Genomic DNA, 22,658 nt, shown 5'->3' on the forward strand with positions numbered 1-22,658 from the left:
GTTTGTTGTTGGAACGATCCCAGTGCCGACAGTCCTCAAACCCTCTTGGCCAAGAGAGTGTGGATGTAACTTGGGCAAGACACTCTCCACTCGAATCAAATTCTAGCCCAGATAGTCGGGACAGCAGTTGCCTTCTGTGCTGTTCTGATGGTCATAGTCATACACGACTGGTTGTCATGCATACATACATACATTGTCCCTCTTGTGTGCAAAAAAACAACAACAAAAAAACAACAACAACAAAAACCAGAAAAAAAAAGAAGTGCCTCTGAGCAGAATTTCTGTCATTGTAGTAATTTTCTTATTGCAAAATCACTGAACTCGTGTGAAACTGTGGTAACTGGATAGTGTGTGCATTTTTCTTTCAGGAAAGTATAGGTTATAATCTATATATTTTCTTCTAGTAGTTTGCATGCAAGAATTTTTTTTTTTTTTTTTTGATAATTACCTTTCGTCACCAAAACATTAATTGGCAAATAGTTGTCACGGAGCACGAGTTTGGCACTAAAAAGGTTAACCAAGGTTTTATACAAACACACGTGTGTGTGTGTGTGTGTGTGTGTGGAGAGACAGACAGAGAGAGATTCACAAACACACACATGCACAGACACGCACACACTTAAGCACACACACACACACACACACACATTCTGACAGATCTGTCAGACATGCAACAAATGAAATCAGATAAGGACAAAACATGAACAGACAGGAACTGATTTATTCCAGTGTGTCAGCAACATCAAGTCAACAGATGCCAAGCATCTTCATCACCATCCTCTGCTTCTACTGTTTGCACCTGGGAGGTGTCGTGGGGTAGGGGGTTAGACACAGAAAAACCAACAATGATGAAGTAGTTTTCTCTTCTGAAGAAAATAGAACAGCAGCATCTCTATTTATAGTGTCATCATCTCTGTTTAGTAGTATCATCTCAAGCATCATCACTAATTTAGTGGCATCATCTCTATTTTGTTAGCATCATCATATCTTTTCAAACTAACAGTAATCACTCACATTTCAGCAAGGTACTATCACCTTCTTCTCTCTCTCTCTCTCTCTCCACTCACCCATATATTGCGTCAACAAGGGCACCCGGTATTATTTTGCATTCACAACACCAACCTATACCCGCCCCCCCCCATCCCCTCCCAAAAAGAGGAATATGGAAGAATGATAAACCATAACTTTACACCATCAAAGACACTGAGAGACATTGGGTAAGGATAAGAGAGAGAGAAAAAGAGAGAAAGAGGGGGTTTGGGGGGTGGGAGGGAGAGAGATGGATAGAGGGAGAGAGATGGATAGAGGGGTAGAGAGAGAGAGGTAAGAGAGAGAGATGGATAGAGGGAGAGGGAGAGAGGTAGAAATGAATAGAGGGGGAGAGAGAGAGAGGGAGAGAGAGAGAGAGGGGTAGAGAGAGAAGAGCAAAAGAGAGGGATAGATGGGGAGAGAGAGAGAGAAGAGCAAGAGAGAGATGGATGGAGCGAGAGAGGGAGAGAAGAGCAAGAGAGAGATGGATGGAGCGAGAGAGGGAGAGAAGAGCAAGAGAGAGAGAGAGAGAGCGATGGATAGAGGGAGAGAGAGAGAAGAAGAGAGAGAGAGAGAGATTAAAGAGGAATCAGGGCACATTACATCATCCATCACAATCTAAATAACCAAAATGTTCACAGTTAACAAATCTTCAGAACATCTTGCACAAAATATTATCTATCTGGCAATCTTTATTACATCTGGGTACGTATTTCATCAGCGTTATCATAAACTTTCCCCAATCAATGTAGTACAGTTTGTGTCATAATAATACTTTGTGAACAACAAGCAGCCAGAACCTACGCTCAAACAAAACAACAACAAAAAAACAAAACAAGAACCCCTCCGAAAAAACAAGTTAAAAAAAAAAAAATCACCAAGAAACTCATGAACACAATCCAAACACCATCCTCAATAATTTGAGCAGTAGACAAAAAAACCCAAAAAGCCCCTTGCCTATAAAAAATAAACTAAGAAAGAAAGGCTTCTTACCAAGTATTTCCCCCACCAAAAAAACATACTGTTGACGTTCAGTTCAGGACAGGAAAATGTAACTTAATACAGCAACCTACAGAAATATTTCAGTCAGTTCAGGTTTTGTCTTTTTCACAGTGATATCTCTTCTAATACTGTAAAACTAAATAAATAAAATAACAATAATAATGATAATAACACCAGCTACAACAAATATAATAATGCCATTATTTCATCATCATCGCTATCATCTAGATTCTCAAGACACTGCATCATTCTACGCCCTCCATTTCAAAGTCAACAGTCAACAGCAGAATACTGGAGCAGAAATCAATGTCAGTGCTGGTCAGTTACCAATAACAATCAAATCTACGATCAACTGCAAATTTTTTTCCCCCTCTCTTGTGTATTCTACCAACAGCCACTATTTTTATCATTCTTATTATTCCATGCTGCGTACATGAATTCACAGTTACTGAGCATTCAACTATCATTATCATCATGATAAATTTGTGGTCAGCTGCAGATTCGGAATCAATCATAGTAACATGTTTCCCATGAACCAACAAAATAACAACAACAAAAACAAACAAAAAACAAAACCAAAAAAACAACAAGAAACAAGCTGATGGACAAAGTAGTAATATACACACGCACTCTCATGTAACAAAATCATACAAACACACACATTGTAATAGACACAAGCACTCTCATGTAACAAAATCATACAAACACAAACATATAAACAAACAAAATCTCACTCCCTTTAAAAACAAACATAAAAATGCACAACATAAAAGAATGGAAACCAAAATGACTGAAATGTGCAGACTCACACACTCTATCTCTTTTATGAATCATAATACCAAAACAATCATCCTTCCAAATGCACATGAGCAACACATTCTACCCCCCCCCCCCCCCCACCCCAATTCTCCTCGAACACAAACACATAAACCCCCACACTGATTGCAAATGAAGTTCACATCCCCCCCCTCCCCCTCCCTCCCCGCTCTCCTCATCTTGTTTCTCGCAGTTTCAGTAGCTCAAGGAGGTGTCACTGCGTTCAGACAAATCCATATACGCTACACCACATCTGCCAAGCAGATGCCTGACCAGCAGCGTAACCCAACGTGCTTAGTCAGGCCTTGAGAAAAAAAAAGAAAAAGAAAAAAAAAGGTGAATAAATAATAGATAAATATATAAAAAAAAATAACTACTACCACTACTAATAATATGTATAAGGCGCAAAAACTTGATGAAGTCAAATATAAGCGTACATAAATAAATAAATAATAATTATAATATAAAAAAGTAGTAGTAATAATAATAATAATCACAGTAGAACAACACACACAAACTCCTCTCACCAACAGAACAACAAACCAAACCATGGACGATACCATTTCCACACGACAAATTCCAGCAGCCAATATCTAGCAGCCAACAGAGAACAAACCTAATGTTTCTCTACCACTGGTACTGACCACCTCAATCGCCGTCAACACAGCAAACCAACTATTATATCATATACAGATTGATAGATTCATAGCCACATTTCCAATACTACACCAACCAGTGCTATTACATGCCTGTCCACATACAATGATAGCACAACCCAGCCACTTCCTTCATTCCCAAGAGAACCAAGATGATGATGATGACAATCATATTTCCAACACTACTCCAGCTAAACATAACTATCTTGTGCACCAGCACACAAACACACACACAAAACCAACAAAAAAAAAAAACCCTCTTATTTTAGAGTTCCACTATGTACAGTACATATATATGGCTACACTGGAAAACAAGAGGGCTGATGATGTGTCCAGTCCTGACACACCATACATCCATGGCATGTTTCTAGAAGGCAACGTGTTGAGTGACAGAGACAAGACGCACAACTCGCTTCACAAGCCTTTTTTTTTCTGCAGTCAGTCCAGCAAGGAGAGAGCGAACGAATGAACAATGCAGTCTGTCTGTCTGGAACAGTGGGTTGGTTCACCGCCGGACGGACTAACAGACATGTGGGGTTTGGTCCTACGCGCTGTGCCCGTTACTGCATTGGGGAGAAGGGCGTGGGTATCAAGATGCGTGACTGCATGTGTCGGATCAACGGCACTGCAACAACCACACCATCAACAATGCAGCCAGCGATCAAACAAGCAAAATTAAAATAAAAACCAACAATGCAGTCATACACCCACACAGTCACAGTATGCACACTGGCAGAATCAGTTGGACTTGTGATCCAGTGTTGACCAGTGATGAGGATTCAAGGCCCTTCATTTCCACATGGTGTAGTGTCCTGGGGAAAAGCTCTTTACTCTGTCTTTCCTCACTCCACCAAGGTGTGAATCATTCCCCAACTTTGGTTGGGAAGGTTAAAATGGTGGTAGGAGAGGACTGGGCCCTGCCTTCCTAGGCTGAACCCTAGACACAGTGGATGTCAATTCACTGCCTTCCTAGGCTGAGCCCTTGACACAGTGGGTGTCATTTCACTGCCTAGCCCTAGACACAGTGTATGTCAATTCACTGCCTTCCTAGGCTGAGCCCTAGACACAGTGGATGTCAATTCACTGCCTTCCTAGGCTGAGCCCTAGACACAGTGGATGTCAATTCACTGCCTTCCTAGGCTGAGCCCTAGACACAGTGGGTGTCAATTCACTGCCTAGCCCTAGACACAGTGGATGTCAATTCACTGCCTTCCTAGGCTGAGCCCTAAACACAGTGGATATCAATTCACTGCCTTCCTAGGCTGAGCCCAAGACAGTGGATGTCAATTCACTGCCTTCCTAGGCTGAGCCCTAGACACAGTGGATGTCAATTCACTCCCCCAATGGACATTAGAGGCTATGGGAACTTTGACCTTTTAAACACAATCACTACAAAAGAACTGATGCAATGATTTCCTTAAAGTTAGGCATGCATTAAACAGCAAATACTATCCTAAGAACTTTTGACCATGTGTGAAAAATTGTACTTATCAATTTCTTTTTTTTTTTTTTTCATAAACAAGGTTGAAATTTCTTATCTATTTGCATTTACTATCTAGTAAAGGTATGCAGAGATATCTTTACAGAAGGAAAAGAAAGTAGGAGTAAAACGCAAGAATGGGTGAAATGACTCAGAGAGGGAGACAGAAAGAGAAAGACAGACATACTGAAAGTGTGTGTGTGTGTGTGTGTATGTGCGCGCGTGCTTGAGTGTGCGAAAAAGAGTGTGTGAGGGTGCATGTGTATGAGAGCATGTGTGAGGGGCAGTTTGAGTGTGTGTGAACATGTGAGAGAGTGTACGAGTTCCTGTGCGCTTCAGTGCATGAGATTGAGAGTGTTCATAAGTGAGGGAAGAAAAAGAACTCGAGTTAAGTATGCATGTCTATATGTGTGCCTGTACACGCAGGCATGTGTGTGCATGTCTACGTGTAGACCTGTGACAGTGACGCGTGTTGCTGACAGTGTACACACCTGTGTAGGCCACACACTCGTCCCAGCCAGGTCGTCGCCAGGCAGCCTCACGTGTCTCTTTGCGGGACTCAAGGTCACTGTACGCTGTGTCACAGCAATGACAGCATGATCATATACACACAACATTCATAACATCATGACAACACAGGTATTTCCCACCTAAATCTGCTTTCACTTTAGAGTAGATGGTTCAGAGACAACTGAAACCTACAATCTGCATTCACTATCAGGTAGATGGTTCAGAGAAGACTCAACTGAAACCTACAATCTGCATTCACTATCAGGTAGATGGTTCAGAGAAGACTCAACTGAAACCTACAATCTGCATTCACTATCAGGTAGATGGTTCAGAGAAGACTCAACTGAAACCTACAATCTGCATTCACTATCAGGTTGATGGTTCAGAGGAGACAACTGAAACCTACAATCTGCATTCACTATCAGACAGATGGTTCAGAGAAGACTTAACTGAAACCTACAATCTGCATTCACTATCAGGTAGATGGTTCAGAGGAGACTTAACTGAAACCTACAATCTGCATTCACTATCAGGTAGATGGTTCAGAGAAGACTTAACTGAAACCTACAATCTGCATTCACTATCAGGTAGATGGTTCAGAGGAGACTTAACTGAAACCTACAATCTGCATTCACTATCAGGTAGATGGTTCAGAGAAGACTTAACTGAAACCTACAATCTGCATTCACTATCAGGTAGATGGTTCAGAGAAGACTTAACTGAAACGAACAAAATATTAAATCACTTTAATGACTGTTAATGTAAATAACATTTTTTTAAATGTCAGACAATGAGAGTACAAGAAACTCTGTGATGAAAATTTGTAAGAAGCACTGTAATACCAACCTAAGGAAAATTTCATTAGCTAAGAGAAATGCACAAATAAGGAACGCACTACCAATTGAAACTAAACTTGCATGGAATACTAGTATGTTTAAAAATCTTCTTGATATGAGCAAATTAAAAGAAAAAAAAAATTTGCACTATGACGAACAAATCATAATCAATGAATGATGCAAAGCAATAGCATCTACTTATCCCACAAAAAGGAAAATGAGACAGATATTGAAGGGGACATAAAAAAAAGCCGTGAGGCCTAGGCAGAGCTTTTGCTGCTCCCAGTGCTACTACAACAATAAAATGAGTAACGATAGTACTATGAAGGTATTGCATCACTCAGAACAGGACAGTTAAAGTATATCCTAGAAACCATTCCCCAAATATCATGCACTCCCCTCAATGCAAATCAAACTATCATCATTACTTTACACACACTCCTTCACACAAACTGACCATAACTGACATACTGCCATTGCCACATGTTTGTGACTACTTTCATGATTTCAATTTCAAGTATCCATATCGAAGTGTGCACACTTATCTACATACACTACAACGTATCTGCTCTGCACACACACAATCTCTCTCTCTCTCTCAATACATATATATATATATATATATATATATATATGTATATATATATATATATATATATATATATATATATATATATATATATATATATATATGTAAAACAAACCTTCTCTGAATATTGTTAACACATGCTTTTCATACCTTTTGGCATCAATGCGTCAATCTCATGATAGAAATGTGTCAATCATCCGTCTAACATTTCAAAATGTAAAGACTGAAGTGAAACTGAAAGCTGTAAATTTTATCTATATTTCTACATAATTATTATACAATTTTGCCTACAGATTTATCTATCTATCTATTTTTGTTTACCATTTGGCATTATAATTTCATCAATACTGTATGGCATTGTGGTGTATTCCCTCAATACTGTATGGCATTATATCATGCTCCCTCAATACTGTATGGCATTATATCATGCTCCCTCAATACTGTATGGCATTATACCATGCTCCCTCAATACTGTATGGCATTATACCATACTCCCTCAATACTGTATGGCATTATATCATGCTTCCTCAATACTGTATGGCATTATATCATACTTCAATACTGTATAGCATTATATCGTACTCCCTCAAAACTGTATGGCATTAGATCATACTCCCTCAATACTGTATGGCATTATACCATACTCCCTCAATACTGTATGGCATTATAACATACTCCCTCAGTACTGTATGGCATTATATCATACTCCCTCAGTACTGTATGGCATTATAATACATTCCCTTAATACTGTATGGCATTATATCATACTCCCTCAGTACTGTATGGCATTATAATACATTCCCTTAATACTGTATGGCATTATATAATACTCCCTCAAAACTGTATGGCATTATATAATACTCCCTCAAAACTGTATGGCATTATAATACATTCCCTTAATACTGCATGGCATTATATAATACTCCCTCAAAACTGTATGGCATAATAATACATTCCCTCAATACTGTATGGCATTATATCATACTCCCTCAATACTGTATGGCATTATATCATACTCCCTCAATACTGTATGGCTTTATAATACATTCCCTCAATACTTTATGGCATTATATCATACTCCCTCAAAACTGTATGGCATTATAATACATTCCCTCAATATTGTATAGCATTATATCATACTCCCTCAAAACTGTATGGCATTATAATACATTCCCTCAATATTGTATAGCATTATATCATACTCCCTCAATACTGTATGACATTATATCATACTCCCTAAAGAAACTGTCTCAGTGTCTGTCATAAAATCACATTCCCTCAATTCAGCTATGATATTACACTCCCTCAATACTGCTTGTCATGATAAAACAATCCCTCAATATTTCATGTCATGACAACACACTCCCTCTTGTATGCCATCCTTGTGAACATTCAAAACTACCCTGGCTACATTCTAATCCGCCTCTATCATTATCATCATCATTATTCTTTACTTCAGCCTAGCTGATGACACAAGGCCATAATTTTTCCTCTCTTAAAAAAAAGAAAAAAGAAAAAAAGTTCAACAACAGGAAAGACAAGTTCTGTTAAAAAGAAAACATCCGTTTTCCACAATAAATGTGCAGAAAACATCCAGTTTTCACAGCATATGTGCAGAAAACATCCGGTTTCCACAACAAATGTGCAGAAAACATCCATTTTCCACAACAAATGTGCAGAAAACATCCATTTTCCATCCGTTTTCCTCAATAAATGTGCAGAAAACATCCATTTTTCACAGCATATGTGCAGAAAACATCCACTTTCCACAACAAATGAGCAGAAAACATTTGTTTTCCGCAACAAACTGGGGGAAAATTACTATTTTCCACAACAAATGGGAGGAAAATACTCATTTTCCACAACAAATGAGCAACATGGAAGGAAGGGAAAGCAAGGGGCAGACAAGAAAGGGAGCTCAGGGGAAAGAAACATGGCTTGGGTGCAACTACCGAAAAGCCACACCCCTCCGTCCACCACTCGAAGTCCACACACATAGTCTCTCTCTCTCTCCCTCGCACACTAACATGTGTATGCATTATTCTTTTTTACTTTTTTTTTCCAGTCTTATGCTTCTCCTTCTCTATATTGTTTATAAATAATCTAACTCCTTTTGAAATTTATCAGAAAAAAATTTAAAGTGAACCCCCCCCCCCACCCCCACCCCACACACACCCAAATAAATTTACGCTCACATTCTTTCTCTCTCAGACACATACACACAAAGCCAAATGCGCATTTGGTGCATTTTTCCTCCACAGAAAGAAAAAAGTGCGTGCGCATCGAACAAAACAAAACATGAACACCCTTCACCAGGTGACCAGCAAAATAAAGCCACACTGTGATCGGTTTATTTAATTTATTTATTACTTGTGGTCAGTCTTTTTATCAACTAATTCATCTTTCATTCATTCATTAATTTATTCAATCTCTTCCCTTACTCTGGATCAAAGGTTACAATGTTAGCTGTCATACTTTGGTCTTTTACGACCACAGCAAATGCTGCCGAGTGACAGTGAGAGGGGGAGGGACAGAGAAACAGAGAGAGAGAAAGAAGAGAGAAAGGGAGAAAGAGGGAGAAAGAGAGGGGAGGGAAGAGAATGAGGGAGGGGGGGGGGGAAGAGAGAGAGAGAGAGAGAGAGAGAGAGAGAGAGAGAGACAAGAGAGAGAGAGAGCATGGAAGGGATGGAGGGGGAGGGGGAGGCTGCAGATATGGAAGGGATGGAGGGGGAGGGGGAGGGGGAGGCTGCAGATATAGAAGGGATGGAGGAGGAAGGGGAGGGGGAGGGGGAGATATGGAAGGGATGGAGGTGGAGGGGGAGGCTGCAGACATGGAAGGGATGGAGGGGGAGGGGGGGCTGCAGATATGGAAGGGATGGAGGGGGAGGGGGAGGGATGGAGGGGGAGGTGGAGATATGGAAGGGATGGAGGGGGAGGGGGAGGAGGAGATAAGCACAAATCTCTGCCAGTGCATTCTCCTCTCTCTCTGACATTTCCTGGGGTCATGAGCAATACACATGCTCCCTCTTCAAAATCTTGTTAACAAAACCAAACCAAACCAAAAACATGCTGTGTTAATTCCGTCTGATTCATTTTACATCACAGATGCCAAGCCCTGAGTTAGACACATGACTCCAGTTCACACTGGTGTTGAGCACTGCTCCCCCCACACCCCCCTCCCACATCAAGTAACCAACATGTCGGTGCAAAGCAATGATTGATATACATATGCTAAGAAAGGAACTTCTTTTTCTTTATGCATTTTTTCCCATCACAACATTATATGTGTATCTAATCGATCTTCCTTTTCTTTAATCACATTTTGTACTATTTTTTGTCACAACACATCTCTGTGTGTGAAATATTACAACTACATATACATACACACATATCAATCAATCAATCAATCAATCAATCAACCTAGCATTAATGTACAACTTTCTCATCTACATTTGTACTCCCCTTCTAAGGGGCTCTCTGTCCACATGGTTTTTTAAACTATTTAATCTTCTCTGCTTCTACACAATACATTTCCCCAAAGCTAATGATCATCAAATAGCAGATTCACTCAATACTCAATACTACACACACACACACACAAACCATCCCAAACAAAAGCCCTTTGTTGATACAAGCTGTGTTAGGTTATCAGGCAGAGGAAGCAGATTTTGGGGTTAGATATTAACACAGACTACAATGCACTGTGAACTTGCCATGCTCATTTCCTCAGACAGCAGCATGCACATCATGTGAATTCACCATGACCAAAGCTAGGGAACAAACAGGGCAAGGTGCGTGTGTACCAAGGTGAAGAGACAGGGAGGGGGGGGTCACCATCACAACAAAACACACAAAACAACAACCACCTCTCATCACATAACACTTCTTGCAAATTACAACACCACTACAAGCAGGGGCTTTCCTGCAAGCCATACCAGAGCATCCCATCCCTCCCTGTCTGCATTAGGATGGACATGGAACAAACTTACCTCCCCCCCCCCCCTCCCCCCCCCCCCCCCACTCCTGTCCACCCGAGCATGGTACGTACCCCACAAGTGGTGCACGTTATACTGCTGCCCTATGTGACTGAGGAAGCCGGCTACGGGCGTGTTAGGCGCTCTAAACTTTATACCTCGCGCCCTACACAGCCAGAGGAGAAACAGAAAACAAAGCACTTGGCTATCATTTCAACACAGCCGTCGCACTGCACAGTCTGCACAAGTTCTGAGAAGAGTTCAACCGTCATTCTGCATGTCGGCACTGCCAGTGACGCACACACTGCCCTGGAGAGAATGAACACCACCTGCAAACTGCCGGGGAAAAAAGCACACAGCCACGACACTGAAAAGCCATCGCACAACAACAACATGGCTCAAACCATGAAGGGATCAACATGAAGGTTAAAAACAATATTTATTTTTAAAAGAAAAAAGAAAAAAATAAATTTGGGCAAAAATAATTCAGGTCAAAATAAAAAAAAACCTAGCTGAAACTGTAAATGAATGAATGAAGAAAGCAACAGACAGGAACAATTCATCAAAACAGCACAGGAAGACTGAAAAGAAGGCGCCCCCCCCACAACCCCCCTCACCCCCACCCCAAATGTGTTCACTGAAAACTGCTGTCTGCTGGGTTTTTTTTGTCTCTCCTTCATAGTTGGCTGAAGGCAGTACATAGTACGACAAAGCAATCTGAATGTGTCTTTAATCTAATCCAGACTTTTTTTCTTTTCTCCTCAACATCATCTTACCCTTTATGTTTCAATGTCCTCAAACACACACACACAGAAAAAGTCTTTTTGTTGACTGTGAGACATACTAAATTATAGGCAATTGATACAGATGAACAAAACACTGCTGTCAAAGAAACATTGATGTGAAACAGATCCTTCAACGAACGCAGGCATTAACCAATTGACTGCAGTCACTCCATCCACAATGTAGGAAGTCTATGAAGACCAACACGAAGGACTGTATAACTAAGATGAAACCCTAATGAAAAAAACCCAGCAAACTCCACAGAAAGAAAGAAGTGAAAAATGACAAAACCTGCAATCCACACAAAAACTGACCGACTGTTAGGAAGGGAAACGACAAGACATCATCCCTGAAATTACCCCCACCCCCTCCCTCAGTGCAAACAACCAACAGTCCTAGGCCGAAGGGTACAACGTACTACAAGCAGAGACACCACGACATAACTTTATACTGTGGCAAGTGGTACATGCCCACAGAAAGATCTTCAAAAAGAACACCCATCCCCAACATTCAGCAACCTTATCCAATCGCCACTGGCCTTTTTCCTGCACTTGATAAAATTTATAAAGAAATTTAAAAAAACACAAAAAAAACAACAACAAAAAACCCCATCTGATTCGTGTCCACGAGGGAAGGTGATCCTTTCTCACCAAACTAATCACCAAAGTTTATGGTTCCACCTTTTTTTCTTCTTCTTTGGAAGAGTGGGGGTTGCTATCCGGAGCATCAGGATTGTTTTCACCTTTAGTTTTCAAAATGGCTTGCTGACTTTAGGCTGCTTTGTGTCCTCCCCACCTCCATGAACAACACTGGTGCAAACACTGTCATGCCGAATGTCACGGGAGTATGTGTGTGAGGAGAGTGTTTGAGGGAATAGGAGGTTGTGTGTGTGTGTGTGCGCGTGTGTGCGTGTGTGAGGGAAGGGGAATAGGAATTTTTGTTTAATGTCCCATCACACATATCGGTGATTGAAGACATTTTGTTAAAGTATGTATGAATACATTTGAGTATTATAGGTTAGAAGGGGTGGGAGATGTGACTGAATGGAGGGTTGGGGGAAATTGGGCAAATGAGGGTGAAATGTGGGTGAAATTTGAAAAAAAAAAAATCTAAATACAATTACTGGAAATTACTTAAAGGACTTCGTAAAAGAGAAGCCGTTAAACTGACAAGCGAAACAACTGATAATGAATGCAAAAAGGGAATGGGAGTATCTGAGTGTAGTATATGCGAGTGAGGAGAGTATGTATCTGTGTGTGTGAGGAGAGTGTGTGTGAGGGGTGTGGGAGTGAGCGATGGGAGTATGTGTGTGAGAAAGGGGGGTGTGAGTAAGGGAAATATGAGTGAGCAGACTATGTGTGAGTGAGCAGAGTATGTGTATGAGGGAGGAGAGAGAAAGAGAGAGAGAGAGAGAGAGAGAGAGGGAGTGTGTGTGTGTGTGTGTGTGTGTGTGAGGGGAGGATACAAGTTGGGGGTGAAGGTGGGGTTGAGGGAGTGTATGTATATGACAACATGAGTAAATGCGAGTGATGGCAGTATCTGCTTGTGGGGCATATCATGACAGGGGAGTATGTGAGTGAGGGGAGCATATGGGAGTGGAGTGTGAGTGGAATACATGTGTGCAATGGAGAGTGCAAGTATGAGTGTGAGTGTGAGGAAGTATGTGTATGAGAGGAGTACATATGTGAGTTAGTGTGTGTGTGAGGGTGTATGTGTGTGAAAGAGAGAACAATGCACACAGTGACAAACAAGCAGAGACAGGGAGGGTCAAGTGTGCGACTTTCTCAGTCACATGTTTCAGTGTGCATGCACATGCATGTGTTTTAATATGAGCATGCTCGTTTGTCCAACTCTTTGGGTTAACATCACACAATTTGAATTATCAGACAAGTGTAGATGTGAAAGAAGGGTGAGAAGCATGCATGCATGAAAGAGAGAGAGGGAGAGAGAAAAAAAGAGGGAGAGGGAGAGAATGTGAGAGAGAGAAAAAGAGAGGGAGGGAGAGAATGTGAGAGTGAGAAAAAGAGAGAGAGGGAGAGAATGTGAGAGAAAAAGACAGAGAGGGAGAGAATGAGAGAGAGAAAGAGACAGAGAGGGAGAAAATGTGAGAGAGAGAAAAAGAGAGGGAGAGAATGTGAGAGAGACAAAAGAGAGGGAGAGAATGTGAGAGTGAGAAAAAGATAGAGAGGGGGAGAATGTGAGAGTGAGAAAGAGAGGGAGGGAGAGAATGTGAGAGTGAGAAAAAGAGAGAGAGGGAGAGAATGTGAGAGACAAAAAGAGGGAGAGAATGTGTGAGAGAGGGAGAGATTGTGAGAGTAAGAAAAAGAGAGAGAGGGAGAGAATGTGAGAGAGAGAAAAAGAGAGAGAGGGAGAGAATGTGAGAGTGAGAAAGAGAGAGGGAGAGAATGTGAGTGAGAGAATGTGAGAGTGAGAAAGAGAGAGAGAGGGAGAGAATGTGAGAGAAAGAGAGAGATGGAGAGAATGTGAGAGTGAGAAAAAGAGAGAGAGGGAGAGAATGTGAGAGGGAGAGAATGTGAGAGTGAGAAAAAGAGAGAGAGGGAGAGAATGTGAGATGAGAAAAAGAGGAATACAGACAAAATAAAACTTTTTTTTTCACCATTGGAATATGTTTGTTTCACTTTTAAGTGCAGGGATAAAACAAAAAACAAACTGCACTTGCAGTTTTGATGTGAAGAACCAATCCAAATGTAAAAGTCTAAAAACAATATGGAGAGCTGTTTAGTGCTTAACAGCAATGTTTGATCTAACATTTGTTATCATAATGCTGACATTTGCTTTCTTTCCCATCAAGGGATATGAGTAGAGGATGGTTTTACACTATTTTTTAAAAACTTCAACCTGTTGAAGCAAGTCAGAAATATAAGTTTGAAATGTGTATGCTGCTGTGAGAAAGCAAGATGACAACAATAATAATGTGCATTTATTTTGCTCTTACCCTGTAGCTCTAAGCACAAAATTATCTGCCTTTGCATGCAACCCAATTCCCATACATCTTCAGTTAAGGGCACATCTATTGCTAGATGGTGGATGTCCATCTAAAACAAGATAATAAGTAAGAAAGGCAAGTTAGTACTTAAAATTAACTACTCTCCACCCTCACTAGGAAAAAGAAAATTCACAGAAATTGGATACTGGCAAACTTTGGGTTAGTTTTGTGAGAAAGGGGGGATGGGGGAGGGGGTTAATTGGTTGAAATACACACGGCAAGTCATGCTGGAAGCTGAAATGTCTTCAATGATGCAGTAGGATGACAAGAACAGGAGTGACCTAGAATTAGTTATCAACACTGCACACAACACCTCAGTGTCACACATTTCAAAACAGTGGCCCACTGGAAAGAAAAGAAAAACAAACTTTTTTGTTTATTTGTTTGTTACATTACATACATGCTGAAAAGAAACAAGATGCTCTGGCAAGAACTCACAACCATGTCAGATACAACATCAAGCAAGCTCTGACCAATTGTGACCATTTCTGTTTTCTTGCTATCTCTGCTGAAACTAAAACATTTTTCCCATATCTGTGCAAGAAATAATCTTTTTTTAAGTGAAGAATTATGTTATGAACTTTATACATTTTATATAAAAATCTGCATCTGAAATCTCCTTTTGAAATGATAAATTCTGTAAGTCATTTTTGTATCATTTCAACAGTATAAACTCTGCAATGAATTACATTTTGTTCTTCTGTCTTCAAGAGTAAAATGAAAGAATCCAAGGCAAAGTCTGCAAGAGCGAGTTTCCTCCAATTCCTGACTTTTCAACAACACCAGGAGAAAAAAAAAGTTTTACATTAATCTCAACAAAGCAAGCATCCGCTTATAACAAAAGCAGCTATGCAAATGGAACTGACACAAAGTTTTCACACAAGGCTGTAATGTAAGCCTAAAAGCAAAGCACACAGCCGCTTTCAGAGACTCAGTGGATCTCAATTTTCCCTCCTTAGAGATCAGGAACTTTGTTGGATTAGAAGAGGTATCTCTCCATTATATACCCTGGTGGAAACCAGCCACTGTGTCAAAGTGGTTAGTGTCATGGACAGATGACTGGGGGAACTGTGGTTTCAAGTCCCTTCAGAGGTGGGGGTTTTCAGCACTGGGTCAGCTCATACACTGAGGTGAGTGTGCTATGGGCTCAGATGGGACAACTGGGAACACACAACACAACTGAGTGTCACCCACTTCAAAGACACATCTTTGAGAGTGTTGCTCAAATTTCCTGCAGGTGTCACTGTATCTCTCAGCCTAGTTGACACCGGGACACATCATGAGAGTACAGCCATGTCAAGTTATGCCAACTCTTGAAGATGTCATTTCCATAGCAATAAAATACTGCTGGTTAGGATCAAAACATTTAATCAAAGCCCAAAAGAAAACATGAAACATGATCATTTCAATTTGTCCCATGCTGATATCACAAACGTTTTGCTTTTTTTAAACAGAGGTCACAAATGATCAAAGCATTGTCCAGAACTTTTCCTCTGTGAAAAATATACACACACACTAAAAATGGCAACCACAACAAAAATCACTAAAAGAAAAACAAAAAAACAACCAACCAAACAAAGCACATGCTATGAGCAGTAAGTGTAAATGCAAAAACAGTCAAACAAACACCAAACCACAAGGTCTTGCTACCCCTCTGGCCAAGGGGGTTGGGGGGGCAACTGCAACTGCACAGCATCATGTGCAGGTGGCGCCACTTACCCCAAATGTGATGGACCATGTACAGGTCCCCCATCTGGGAGAAAAAGCCGGCCACCGGTTCGTTGTTCGTCCCCCTGCTTTTTATACCGCGAGCCCTTCAGGAGTGAAAGAGAGAGAGAAAGAAAGAAAGTGGGGGGAAAAAAAAAGAGAGAACACAACGCACAGCCATTTTAATGAGTTCATCGTCATGTCACAACAATGCAAAACGTTCTGCAAAGAACCACCAGAAAAAAAACACGATCAAGTTGAAGTTCCGAAGCCAAAAACCTGGTTAAGTGTACATGGGTGGGGGTGACTCAGGTTTTTATAAAGTTTAAATAAAAGTTTACTGCCAGGATCACATGTCTTTGTACCAGAACAAAGTAAAATAAATGGATTTCTTTTTGTTTTGTTTTTAATCACCAAAATGCCAATATGGAAATCTGAATAAATACTCCCACCCATGTGTGTATAAAATAGGACAGAGAACCACGGCTGTGTGGTCCTTTTCTCAATATATGACTACAAACAGCCCATTCTATAACAATATCACTTCCGTTTCTTAGCTGGAGGAGACGACTAGGCAAGGCATGAGAAAGAGACAGAGAGGACAGACAGAGAGGAGGACAAGGTTTTGATCAAGATTCAGCATTGAGAAAACATCCCACATTCCACTAACAGCATGACTAATCATAAGTTTGACTTACTTTTCTTTTCCTGTCACCAAAATGACAAAAAAGTGATGACAATCATAACATATTGTGTATTTAAAATCCTCAGATGTTCTGCACATGCAGGCTGTTGCTCCAAATTCAGACTTCTACAAGAGCGCTTTTCCACACTGCTTTTATACCATCATTTCACACATTTCTGATCGCAAATGACAAATTGTACGTCCCACGAAATTCTGCCTGTGGATTGCAGTTGCTGGTCGTGACAACTATTTTCAGTTTTGGTAGCTGCTGTGGACAATTGGACATAGGAGTTTGCCATGCAAATGTGTCAGGAAAAAAAACAACTTGTGAACTACTCTCTGATCTTCCTGTGAATGCAGTTTTAGAAATTTCAGTTTCAACTTATGGTAAAGCCCAGATTTTATCAATTTATGTGACACAACCTGCATCAGTCAAAACTGCTTGGCCCAGGGGCAGCAACACAGCAGCTTTAGTTTGGTCAGAAATGCTTCATTTTGGTTGGAAAAGATTCTTTCCAGATCTTTTTAAAAATCTACTTTTTTAAAATATAAAATCAGGTATACATTTTGTTGCAATGCTTTATTAGTCACTGGCCGAAAAAAGGTTGTTTTTCTGTTGTTTTATAGAAAGTGAAAGCCAAAATAAAGAAACTTTTATGAATTTGGGTGAATGATGAATTTTGGGGGTACAAATTATGAACCCCAAAAAACAAAACCACTTAAAACCTATATGAAGTGTGTGTCAGCCAACAAGGGGTGGAGTGACAGGAACAGCACACTCTGAAAATCGTCGTTTCAATCAATTCACAACCCTTATTTTCTTCATTATGATTTTTTTTTTTTTAAACAACCTAAAATTAAACAAAGAACTCACCAGTTGTTTCCCCACTCAATCATGGTTCCTGGCTGAAACACAAAAAAAGATTCCTCTGTTTACACAACAACAAGGCCTCAATATCATGTGCAAACACACTATAAAGATACACGCTACAATGTTAAAAGAAAGGCTCCCGAAACAGACCAAAGATCAGGATGACAAAAAGAATAAACAGCAGGAGTTCGAATCAAAGTGCCAGCGCAGATACAATGAAGCCTGGCAGAAAGGCTTTCCTTGGCACATTTTAGTTCATTTTATTATGCTGGCACACAAAACTACAATTGGGTACTCAAATGTTTTGTCCCGAGTGCCCGACTAGCACTCAAAAAAGTAAAATTCTGAACCCTGCAAATGCAGTGGTTATGCTGCTGGTCAGGCATCTGCCAAGTAGATGCAGTGTAGTGTACATATATTTGTCAAAATGCAGTGATGCTTCCTTGATAACCTGAAATTATATCTCCCAAGGTAAAATTCAATACAATACATTGTACAGTGACCAAAATCAATCTCAAATCAAGCACACTGACTACGTATCATATCCGAATGATTTTTGGAAAAACAATCAGTTTCATTTACTCAGTACACATTTTAAAAACTGCCCACATTTTACACCATGGACGTCAGTCTTTGTCTGAAAGACATTTCACTGACTAATGTGCTTCTTGAACTTCTGTTGGCTGTGTCTAAGTACATGTGCTTGTGTTTACATGTTTGTGGGTGCTTGTACATGGTATGTTGTACTTGAATGTATGTATATGTATGTACATATAATTTCTGTTATTGTAAATGGTTTGAGTTCCCTGTCTGGAATGTAACAACGTCAGTCTGCATTATCACCATTGTTGAAAAGACCTACAGAAAGGCAATTCCACAACAAAAATGAATCTAGTCCAGAGTTACAGAAAAGAGAATGTCTCAGTGGACCTCAGGATGTAAATCTGTGACTCAGTACATACCTTCAGTGTGTAACTACATACCTTCAGTGTGTACGTACATATCTTCAGTGTGTACGTACATATCTTCAGTGTGTAACAGTACATACCTTCAGTGTGTAACAGCACATACCTTCAGTGTGTAACTACATACCTTCAGAGTGTAACAGTACATACCGTCAGTGTGTAACAGTACAAACCTTCAGTGTGTAACAGAACATACCGTCAGTGTGTAACAGTACACACCTTCAGTGCATAACTACATACCTTCAGTGTGCAACTACATACCTTCAGTGTGTAACAGTACACACCTCCAGTATGTAACTACATACTTTCAGTGTGTAACAGTACACACCTTCAGTGTGTACCTGTAATACCTTCAGTGTGTAACTACACATACCTTCAGGGTATAACTACATACCTTCAGTGTATAACAGTACATACCTTCAGTGTGTAACTACATACCTTCGTGTAACAGTATATACCTTCAGTGTGTAACTACACCCCTTCAGTGTGTAATTACATACCTTCAGTGCATAACTACATACCTTCAGTGTGCAACTACATACCTTCAGTGTGCAACTACATACCTTCAGTGTGTAACTGCATATATCTTCAGTGTGTAACTACATACCTTCAGCGTGCAACTACATACCTTCAGTGTGTAACTGCATATATCTTCAGTGTGTAACTACATACCTTCAGCGTGCAACTACATACCTTCAGTGTGTAACTACATACCTTCAGTGTGCAACTACATTCCTTCAGTGTGTAACTGCACATATCTTCAGTGTGTAACTTCATACCTTCAGTGTGTAACTGCAAATACCTTCAGTGTGTAACAGCACGTACCTTCAGTGTGTAACTATGTACCTTCAGTGTGTAACTACGTACCTTCAGTGTGTAATAGTACATACCTTCAGTGTGTAGCTGCGCAGTTCATAGATGTTGCTGGGGGGCCTGGGTGCGATCTCTGGCCAGAAGCTGAAGGCCAGCAGGATCTGATTTTTCCGTGACCGGAGCATCTTGTTGCGGTTCTTGCGAAACTGGATGAAATCCTGAAAACGGGTCAAGACAACAAAGCCTGTAATGTACCATGAGACTGAAAACAAAGGGTACATGGGTTCCCACAGAAGTGAGCCAACAAAATTCCTTACTTTTTCCCCACCAGACCTTTTTCCACACCAAACACAAAGCAAAATTCATTCCAAAATGTGTGCATCACTGCTGACCAGTGAGACTGGCAGATATCCTGATGTCAATGCCCAATTTTCACCACATTTCTCAGTTGTTGTTTTTTTTCCTTTCCTTTTCTTTTTTATTAAATATTTTTTTTTTAAATGCATTAAACTCTTTGTTGAGTGGTACTGGTTAAGAACTGTATTCAAATTCAAAAAATTTACAAGGTCCTGAAGGGCAAAACATATTTTTCCAAGACTTTTACAGCCACAGAAATGGTGCTCTCTTTTTTCCTTTCTTTTTTTGTTGTTTTTTTTTGTTTTTGTTTGCTTGTTACAAGGCTTTTCCACACTAACATGACTATCTACAAAATCTGAATGTAAACTAAATCCATACGCACAGAGACCAACATTAGTAACACATGCCAGCAATCCTGGTGAGGCGGCCAGTGTTACAATGGACTGACAAATGAGAGGATGCCGATTTCAACACCTTTAGAGATGGGTTTCCCTCCACGGCATATCGCTGGCTCCTACCCGGAACTAAGCTTGCTATGGACTCAGATGGGAAGATTGGAACTACACAGTCGAGGGTCACCCACTTCACATATGCCTTGTTGGGAGCTCAACTCAAATTCCCTGACCAACATTGTGTCTTTCAGCTTGAGTCACTAACACTACGGTGTATTATGAGAATACAGCCAAATCAAGAAGTCTCAAACCTAAAAGGACCCCCCAAAGCAGCACCATAATCATCCCTATCATCAAAATGGAGAAAGAAAAAAAAAAAGTAAAGGAAAAAACACATAAAACTCTTTCGTTCCCATCCCCTCTGAAAAGACCTTACTCTGTAAAAAAAACCCACAAAAAACACCCTAATACCCCAACCCTACAAAAACAACTGAGTTGGATTAATCCCTACAAAACATCCAACAACAAAGACAGCCCTTCACACAGAAAAAATGCACAGCAGCCCATTCACCACTGACCTGGTCTGTTCTGTAGATGCGGTTGGCTTCGTTCAACACAGGGTACCCTCCCTTGTACGACCAGATATGAACTGCCAGACAACACAAGACCAGTTCACTCACAGAGCCCTGCGGCCAGGCACTGCTCTGGCGTCAATATCCGTCTCACTAAAACACTTTTCACCTTCATACATATGCATAAACCGCAAAGAAAGGGAAAACTGTTTTCACCTTCATACATACATATGCATAAACTGCAAAGGGATAACAGTTTTCACATTCACACATATGCATAAACCGCAAAGAAAGGGAAAACAGTTTTCACATTCATACAAATACATAAACCACAAAAGAAAGCAAAAACAGTTTTCACATTCATACATATGCATAAACCATAAAGAAAGGGAATGAATGTCTACAATATATCCAAATGTGTTCACATGTATTTTGAAGGAAAAACAGCATATTTTCTGCCTTTTTTTCCCTGCATCAATATGGCATAGAAGCCTGTCGAGGATGTAAACTCCCCCCAGGTTTCAACGGGTTGTGACCACATGAAGCACACAGGGCCTCTGACAACACATAAATATCCGTCCCTGATGTTTTGAAAATGGAAAGAACGCACTGCACAATCATTGTGCAGGTCCCTGGGATGTTATAAAAATTTCACATAAAAAAAGAGAAGAGGTGAAAATTGTATATTTGAGCCTTCAGACTGACATGAGGACAGTCTGGGACGATAGAGTTGTTTCCCTTCCTTGAAACTAAGACGATTCTGATTAGACAGTATGCTTACCTTTGTGTGTGTGTAGCAATGAGGATTTGCTTAAAATGCACAGCATCATAAAGACCCTCTGAAGATGGTCTTAACTTCTCTTGAAAACAACGAAATCTCTATAAAGTCTATTCTCTCCCTCCTTGATCTTTCAGCCGCCCTTGATACTGTTGATCATCAGATTCTCCTCAACCGTCTGAATAGCACTTTTGGAATCTGCGATCTTGCTCTCTCATGGTTCCCCTCTTATCTGTCTGACCGTTCCAGTGTTGTTTCTGTTTGCGGTCTTTCATCCTCCCCTTCCTACATACAGTTTGGTGTGCCACAAAGCTCTGTTCTTGGGCCCATTCTGTTTGTTCTTTACACAACCATTGTGAATCATCATTCGTTGTCCCACCATAGCTTTTCCGATGACAACCAGCTGTATCTGTTGGGCCCTCCGTCTCTCCTTCCCTTTCTCATTGATTCTACTCAGGCCTGCATCTCCATTCTGAAGACCTGGACGACTGAAAACAAGCTAAAGTTAAACGAGGATAAAACTGAAATCATGAATATCACCCCACAAAGACTTTGCCACTCATGTCTCTTCCTTCCTCAGTCTCCCTCAGTGGCACCGACATTCCTCTTTCCTCTTCCGTCCGCAATCTTGGTGTCATACTTGACCAGTCTCTTTCCTATTAGCAGTATGTTGCAAATATATACAAACTGTGTTACTTTGAAATTCACAGAATTACATCCATTCATCATCTCTTGACTGAAGATGCAACCAAAACTCTCCTCTGTGTCTTTGTGCTGTCCCGCCTGGTTTATTGTAATTCCCTGCTTGTCGGTTCACCCAGCTACCTCATTGCTAG

The 22,658-nt window shown here is 40.5% G+C and overlaps 1 protein-coding gene across 2 annotated transcripts in view; it reads right to left on the reverse strand.

Annotated features, from left to right (window-relative positions):
- Window positions 1–703: 703 nt before the first annotated feature.
- Window positions 704–22,658, reverse strand: part of LOC143275001 (protein NipSnap-like) — a 32,578-nt gene continuing 10,623 nt past the window's right edge. Inside the window, exons 5-10 of one of the 2 annotated variants that reach the window (XM_076579056.1) lie at window positions 21,051–21,121; window positions 19,801–19,941; window positions 17,949–17,980; window positions 10,967–11,058; window positions 5,475–5,558; window positions 704–4,128 (exon numbers count right to left, since the gene is read on the reverse strand). In XM_076579056.1, coding sequence (XP_076435171.1) covers window positions 4,064–4,128; window positions 5,475–5,558; window positions 10,967–11,058; window positions 17,949–17,980; window positions 19,801–19,941; window positions 21,051–21,121 — 485 coding nt within the window. In that variant the 3' untranslated portion in view covers window positions 704–4,063. Of the gene's footprint in view, window positions 4,129–5,474; window positions 5,559–10,966; window positions 11,059–16,401; window positions 16,497–17,948; window positions 17,981–19,800; window positions 19,942–21,050; window positions 21,122–22,658 lie in introns of both variants that reach the window. The other variant, XM_076579054.1, reaches the window with a different exon arrangement.

This window comes from Babylonia areolata, chromosome 29 (genome assembly GCF_041734735.1).
Source record: "Babylonia areolata isolate BAREFJ2019XMU chromosome 29, ASM4173473v1, whole genome shotgun sequence".
Lineage (NCBI taxonomy): Eukaryota > Metazoa > Mollusca > Gastropoda > Neogastropoda > Buccinidae > Babylonia > Babylonia areolata.